We start from the raw sequence: 7,893 nt of genomic DNA, 5'->3' as shown, positions 1-7,893 counted from the left end.
TTGCTATTATCTTCCCTTCCTACTGTTTGTCATGTGTTGGACTGGATCATTTAGACCCTGCTAAAAGATAATAAGCTCCAAGAGGTGCTTTGCGTCCTCCGTAAATAAAATTGCTACGTTCGGTATGCTGTGATATAAATCATCTGTCTAAAATACTTGCATGACCAGTGCCTTTAGTCAGCTCGACGCGGCACATTTAAATTTACTTTAAAAAAAACTGAATGTTTGCAATCAACTATATTTATGTATAAACAGCATAATGTAGCAAAGTTTGAATGTCAATGCAGAATAAAACACATTGCTAAGAAACAGAATCACAAACTGATCCAGTGTATCTGGATATAGATTCATCTTCGTTAAACAACAATCCACACAGTGATTAAAAGATGCTGTCTTTAGCAGATGTTGGGCCCAAGGTCAAGCGCTGGACGGCTGGTTCTATAATGCTATGAAGAGTCATAAATACCTAACATTATTTTAATGATATGCGTTTGCTTTTGACAGCTGTACAAGAGACCATCAACATACCCTTCCAAAACATATCTAGTTTTCAGTAATAGTTTGCAGACATAAGTACACTTGGTGTAAAATATTCAAGAGAAAAACAAACAAAAGACAAGTTTACCGGGTTTCATGCATTAAGATCCCAGACTAGAGGATCTGAACTGGAAGCACACATGACTTTTGGGGCATTTCATATTTAGTACATCAACTCAACATACAACATACAACAACATCATAGAAATTAAACAAGCATTTCATGACAGTATTATTGCCACATTACAAAATCACCGCGATTATAAACACAAACTGACAGATGACTAAATGTGCATCGGCCAAAGACACTGAGATACAGAGTCCCATATGACAGTCTGTGTCTAGATTAGTCAACAAATGACAGACTCAATTTAATCGACTCAGTCCAGGTTTTGCCGAATGGATCAAAGCTGCTTTTTAATGTGCTTTTTGCTTCAGGTACGACCATTTTGTAGCCTGACTACACATTTCACCATTGAAACTAGGAAGTGCTGGATGAGGTAAACAAGAGTGTGTCCTGTCCTTTGTGTTTTTAAACACATGCTGTATGTATAGAGACGGAGGGGGTCCCATAAAACTATATTAATCTGTTTTTAAAACAAAGCACAATTATCCCTTTGATATCCCTGCATTGGTTTCATTAAAATAATTGTTCTTCAAAAGGAATTATCCAACATGTTAAACATCACTATCAACAGATGCGTTATTACCATCAGAATGAATACAGCACTCAGACTAGTATTGGGTTGGTAAGGACGCGGCCATATTTCCTGTCTAAGGAAATACAAACCATGAGAAAAACATGTATTTACAAGGTTTAGACGCAGTCAACTTTGGGACTGTCTAAATATTTTTGTTTTAAATCAATCCAGCCATCACGGCAGGCAGTAGCTCTAGCGCCCTCTATCTGCAGTGAGCAGTGAAATAAACATCCCTACGCATCGACATACCCCTCCACCGGTGAGGGCCACGGAGATCACCTGACGACCGCCTTCCAGTTACCTGCAGAAAAAAACCCTGCAACTCTGTCTTCATTTGTAAAATATACATCACCTTCTAAGTGAAAGCTTAAGTCTTTCTTCTTTCAATATAAAATATTGTGTGGAGGCCCTGCAAGCTGTTCTGAGGTTAGTATGAAAGGAAATTGGATCACATTAGCTTTAAATGGAAGGTAATGCATGTGTTATTCCCCCAAAAGAGCTACTCTTGTCTGGAGGTGAATACAGAAGATACCTGCCACCACTATAATCTTCAAACCCACACATTGTGTTCTTGAAGAGAAAGCGCAAGAATGGATTACACGTACAAGCGGTTTTTATCCGCGTGCGTGCACGTGGGCTACGAGACAGAACGCCTGTGACTGAACCCCTCCTCCTCCTCCTCCTCCGACCTGAAGCTCTCTTTCTCTGTGAGCTGGAAGTAGCGCTGTGAAGGTGAATTGGCCCTGTGCAATCCTACCTCCTACCCTGCCACGGGTTCTTTGAAAAATAAAAGTACAGACACAAACGTGAGCACGACACATGTAAATGTGAGGGGCGGAACAGTGTGTACCCTTCTGAGACTTGATACTGACTCATGCTTTGGTCCACGAAGAAGAAGAAGTGCAGTGCAGTGATAAAAACTGATCTGTGTGACTCTCTCGTACCACTCGGCTCTTGTCATACTTCCTGAGAGCGCCTCAGGACCGACTGGACTCGCCGTGTGTGTTTGACCACATGGAAAGAGTCCACAATCGTCCCCTTTCCTCTCTTAAGTGTAGGAGCCAGGCGCTCTCCACAGGCCTTCCCACCGCTCCCATCATGCCTTACTGCCTGCCAATGTGTATGCAAAACTCCTGCGTCGCTTTAGAAACGGCAGCTGGAGCTCGAAAACCAAGACTGGAGGTCAGTAAAGACCACGGTGGAAATTTGGAATTCCTTGGTGGTGCGGGTCTGCGTTGAATTCTGCGGGGAGGGGAGTTCTGCTTTTCGTATCATAGATACTTTTGGGTGTGGGGAAGGCGGGGGCTGGGGGGTGGGGGCGAGCTCTTTACAGTGGCCCGTACTTCGCCTCGTATCGGGACAGGATGTTCTTGCAGCGGCCGCAGTCCTTCCGCATCTCGGCCACTTGCTGCCGCAGCGCCGCGTTCTCCCGCTCCAGGAAGGAGGCGCGCACCGTGATCTGGTTCTCCTTCAGCCGCCGCGCGTCGCGGGAGCGCTTTGCTGCCACGTTGTTCTTCTTCCTCCTGGACCAGTATTTGTCATCCTGGTGGAGCGAGAGCGGAGGGAAGAGACAGAACGGGAGGGTTCAACACAACCAACCAGGGGATTTGAAAGGAACATCTGTGTTGTGTAAACATCCCCACCCCCCTGACCCGTCTTTGACCTTTAATCCACAAGCCTCTTTTTTATTATTTATTTCTGCAAATGCCTTAATCGTGAAAAGGACTGACCAGAACACACAGGTCAATTGCAATCCCATTTTTACAGTGTTAGCTGTGCTCTCTGTCGCATTCAGGCAACTTGTATTATATGAATATTGTTCAGTTATGTGTTTTGATGTCATTCATTAGTTCTGAATCCGTCTTTGGTGCCCAAAAGACCTTCCACATAATATTCCAGTTGGCCTACCTTCTGCTCGTCGGGAACAAACACTTTCTTGGCTTTCTTGATCATCGGCTGCGGTTTCAGCTCCTCGTCGGAGAACTTGTGCTTGCGAGGGTTGAACAGCTCTCCCCCCGGGACGCTGGACAGGACCAGATCTGTGGGGTCCGGCTGGAAGTTAATGTCCACCTCGATGGCTTCTGGGTCGACGGGGGAGGGAGTGTTACGATCTATGGGAATGAAGGGACAACGGTCGGCTTGGATACAAGGGGGGGGGGGGGGGGGGCTTGCACTCTGTGTTTGGATGGTGTTTTGGTCCACAGATAATATAATGAGCAGCATGTTTTTTGTGTCGTGCCGGCCATCTTCTATATAAATTTATCCATTAAATCTATTGCATTAGCTGAAAAGGACAGGTTTTTGTCTGTGTGTATGAATGTACAATAATAGTTCATGTTCTCATTACATGAATATCATTAGTGGGAACTGTCTATCTAAAAAACACATCCCAGATAATACAATAGACTTCAATTTCTCACCTGTTTTCTTTTCTTGCACTTCTGTTTTTGCCACCCGAGGCAAAGATTCCGTTTTTTCTTTTTCTTCTTCCTCCTCCATCTCCTCCTCTTCTTCTTCTTCTTCTTCTTGTTGTTCCTCTTCTTCTTCCTCTAATTCTTCTTCCTCTAATTCTTCTTCCTCTAACTTAGCTGGTTGCAACATAGTGACGGTCGCCTCTTCTTCTGGATCAGAGGTGACCGTAGATGTGGCGGAGATGGACGGCGTTAATGCGGAGGTGGGGTCAGGGGTGCCAGCAGCCGTGGCTCTTGCAGTAACCTTGGGGACAAATTTTCCTTTAAATCCCACCGAGGCTAGAGTCTTCTGGAGCTCCTCCTCCTCCAGGGTCGCAGGGATCCCGTTCTCCAGGAGGAACTCATCCAGGTCCATGTACTCCAGGTGGAAGGTCTCTCCATCGTAGGGAATGGTCTTCTCCCAAATGGCTGGGGTTAAGGATGCTGATACGCTGCCACCGCCGCCTCCTCCTCCTCCTTCTCTAGAACCTGCACCAGCACTGGCTGCTCCAGCCCCGCCTCCCCCCACATTCTCAGTGGAGCAAAGCTTCTCTTTCTCTATTTCTGCACACAAAAACAAGACAAAGGCGAGTGGTTAAACAAATGGCTGCTGGATATGAGAGAAATGTGTCCCTGTGTACACATGACAACAAGGGACCTTTCAATGACACACACAGTAAACTCTCATCAGCTGGGGGGTAGCGCTGATCAAAACAATAACAGAGGGTTCCAACCAGAAAGCCTGTCAATCCGTAACTGAACGAGGATTCTGGGGATTCGAGGAAGGCACAAGGGAACGAGAAATGACCGCGCTTAGTACTCACGTGCACTGACACACGAACCCGGTACCAAAAAACACCAGAGCGATGCGGTCGATGGGAGTCGACCATGTTTAAGTGCACGTTATTTTCCTGTCCTCACTGCTGGAAGAGCAGCAGAGAGGAGCTGGAACTTCATGTTCTTTTCTCGTTTCCTCGCAGCCTAAAGGGTGACTGGGTTCGTGCAACACAAGTCGTGTCTCTGACAAACGAGTTTGATGGACGGCCCTTGTTAAATCCAAATACATTTTATGGACCGAGATGTTGATATTAGACGTATGCACATTCAATTTAGTAATGTACATGGAGTCGGTAAAAATGACGTAAACAAACCGGGAAACGGAGCGCACCTTTTCGCATTCTGCTCTTACCGTCGTCGCCCTCTTCCAGGATGTTAGGAGGTGGGATGTCCATGATCTTCTTCAAAACAAAGGGAAAGGTCTTCGGCGGTTCCGTCGTATCGACCTTATCGCTGGGCTGAAGAGACACTGTGACCGCGGCTTTGTCAGACATGTTTCCTGTTTAACTCTTATCAGACCGGCGCGATGGCCTGAAGCTCGCCGGGCGTCTGCCTCCTTCACCGGGAAGCAAAAGCAACACCTCGGAAGGCAGATTGTCACTTCCTTTCAAGAGGGCGTGCTGCGTCCAGGGCTCTTATGAACGCTTTTTAGGCTGCAAAACAACACTACAGAAGCCCCTTGTTGTCTGTCCCGCAAGCGCGCTTGTTGGATATTCATGACCCACACGCCCCGCCCACTCGTAGAATAGTAGAAGCTGATTGGCTGCGAGTGCTGCCCGTGTTACAGTCCGACCAGTGTGTCTGTAACGTGGTCGGAGCGCTTCTCATTAGCCGCAAATTGTCCAGATGAAGACCAACTGTACTTACAGACTTTAATTATTTTGACAGTCTATGGCACGTTGACCACATCAAAACACAGAGTCTCCTGCAGCAAGTGTCCCTACTCGCTTACTCCAGCTACTGAGGCCACATCCCTCTGAAGCAGACTAAATTATAAACACACTTGTACACTTCCATCATGTCCACAGATCAAAAGCCTGCATCAACACATACACACCCCGTAAAAAAAAGACACAATGTCCCCTCGGCACGGAATCTCGTGTCTGAACACGTGCCCCCGCCCCTATCGTACTCACGTGAAGGTACAGTCCGTCAAGGGGCGTGGCTTCAGATATTCAGCACGTCGTGCTGTCGAGCCGCAGCGGGCACGCGCCCAGCCTTCGAACAGCTGGCAGGAGGAGCCAAAGTTGACCGAGTTCACGCTCTTCCCCAGCCGGCGGGCACATATTTTGCTCGGTTTACGGATAATACCGTACCACAAGTAGTTTCGCTGAATGTTTAGCTTTGTATTATTTAAGTGTATTGTATTCGTAGAGATACACGTCGTTTTATGGAACTATACATGATTTCACACCGCCGTTAGCATAAATAAAGCCCATTTTTACGCTTTTTAAATCTTCAGAAGCGCAACAACCAGAGAAAACCGTTCGCGTGCACGCGCGAGGCTGTCGCGCTCCCCTGCAGGATGTTTGGTTTCTGGAACACAGTGTTCAAACGTTCACACCTTATTTGTGTACTTGGTCTGTGTGTGCGCATGTGTGGCACAAAAAACAAACGTCAAAATGGAATTTTGTGTAGTACCTGACCTAGCCTGTCAGTCAGTATTCAGGGTATCTACGTGTAGAGGCATACAGAGTTCCCATTTCTCATCACTTGCTAAATATCCTGCAGAGCCTCTTGAAACAGAAACTCTCAGGCCTGCTGAGTTTTTCAGTGCAACAAATGCAAACAGCTGTTAGCTTAAAATAACAATTCTTCGAATGAACTGTTGTCAGTGCCCTTGATCTTTAGAGTTGAGGTGGCCTTGTGGTCAAGCCTTTGTTTTGTTTAGACTGTGCACAACATTTGGTTTAAATTGCAAAGAAAAGTAATCCATCCCCCACCCTAACCCCCCTCAAAGTTGTTAACCTTGGGGAAACACTGATGATTATGTTAAAATAAAGTACTAGGTTTGGAAGCTGTTGAAAGTGTCTTCTCACAGACTGCTGTGTGAGCCAGGTCAAAGTGACATGGCCACTAGAATCATGAGCAGAGGGAAGCAGGTGGGGAGGGCGGGGGTGTCGGCTAATGGGAATATCTAAAACGGACACCGTCCAGCACTCAGACGCCGGACATGTTTCGGACAAGCATGGATGCTGAAGAGGGGCCCCTGCTGCTACCAAGGGGGGTGATAAGGTGACTCAGCATCCTGCTGAGGGAGCCAAACCTTGGAAGAACCATTTCAGCCTCACTGAAGAAGACCATTGGAAAGACATGAGAGAAAGACGTGTATTGCCTCTCGGAAACTGTCAACTATTTTCAATCAACTACTATTCGAGAAGCAAGAATGTATAGATTAATTACTGTATGTGATGGAACTGTGAATGAGGACTGTGTCAGTGTGGTTGCATCAGTTGCAGAATGATGTAATGTTTCTGCATGGAGAAACTGCGCACACGCACACACGCGCACACAACCAAATGAACGTCATGACTGATGACTTATTAATAGCAATAAATATGATCAGGAGTTGCTGATTGCTGCAGGACCGATGTTTCAGAGATGGGGAACGGTTCATGTTTATAGAGTTTTGAGGTACATTACCGTTCCTTAAACGCAATTTAACTTCTCCACTGGTTAAAACACTGTTACATCAATGATGGGAGGCTACATATTTACTTATTGTGGCAATATCTACATGTAAACTTGTATGAAGTACTACTTTTAACAGCAGCACTACTTCGAGCATCAAACGTAAACGCGTCCATTAGGGAATATAATTACCAGTGGTTGGATAATTATTCCTGCTGAAAATAAAAAGTCATCGAGCCAAAGGTAATTTGAACTACGTGTCGGGTAGTTTTCCGCTCTAAATAGTAATGTAATTTACAACATTGGTAGAGGTAAAGTAGCCCAGAAACATAACGCTAATGAGAGTAAAATGAATTCAAAGTGCACTAATCATAAATCACATTACAGATGAGAGCAACCCGTTCATACAATTACGTAACGTGCTTGAAAGAAAGAACAACAAGAGGTAATATTCTTACCGGTGTCATTGAAGGCAGGGAAGGAAAAGGGGTATTCAGCCAAAGACTTGAGGAGCTCAGGACCGTCGCTCCTGTCTACACAGATGAAGTGGTTAGTTGTCATGATGAGCAGCCTGTGAAGGTATCCACCAACGCCCGAAAGTAGAGTCCAAATGAGAGAGAAACGCTCTCACCGACTTCTCACTTTTTACCAACTATGCAGAAAGTGTTCTCACGGCGACGCCAGCGTTTGTCCAAACAACCTGTATTGTAATCAGCAAGGGGAGTCGCCCGCCCGTC

At 46.0% G+C, this 7,893-nt stretch overlaps 1 protein-coding gene across 3 annotated transcripts; it reads right to left on the bottom strand.

Annotated features, from left to right (window-relative positions):
- Positions 1-214: 214 nt before the first annotated feature.
- tefb (TEF transcription factor, PAR bZIP family member b) lies at positions 215-7,859 on the bottom strand. Of its 3 annotated transcripts, none has more exons than XM_037475945.2 (4): positions 7,615-7,859; positions 3,659-4,252; positions 3,147-3,349; positions 215-2,781 (listed from the first exon to the last, which is right to left on the bottom strand). In XM_037475945.2, the coding sequence occupies exons 1-4, from the start codon at positions 7,715-7,717 to the stop codon at positions 2,566-2,568; spliced, it is 1,116 nt and encodes a 371-aa protein (XP_037331842.2). In that variant the 5' UTR covers positions 7,718-7,859; the 3' UTR covers positions 215-2,565. The 3 variants fall into 3 exon arrangements, with proteins under 3 accessions (XP_037331842.2, XP_037331840.2, XP_037331841.2); XM_037475943.2 differs by lacking the exon at positions 7,615-7,859 and adding an exon at positions 4,857-5,581; XM_037475944.2 differs by lacking the exon at positions 7,615-7,859 and adding an exon at positions 4,878-5,580.
- Positions 7,860-7,893: the final 34 nt, after the last annotated feature.

The sequence above is a fragment of the Pungitius pungitius genome, chromosome 12 (genome assembly GCF_949316345.1).
Source record: "Pungitius pungitius chromosome 12, fPunPun2.1, whole genome shotgun sequence".
Lineage (NCBI taxonomy): Eukaryota > Metazoa > Chordata > Actinopteri > Perciformes > Gasterosteidae > Pungitius > Pungitius pungitius.
Note: the sequence above shows the minus strand (reverse complement) of the source record. Positions and strands in the feature narration are given on the sequence as shown.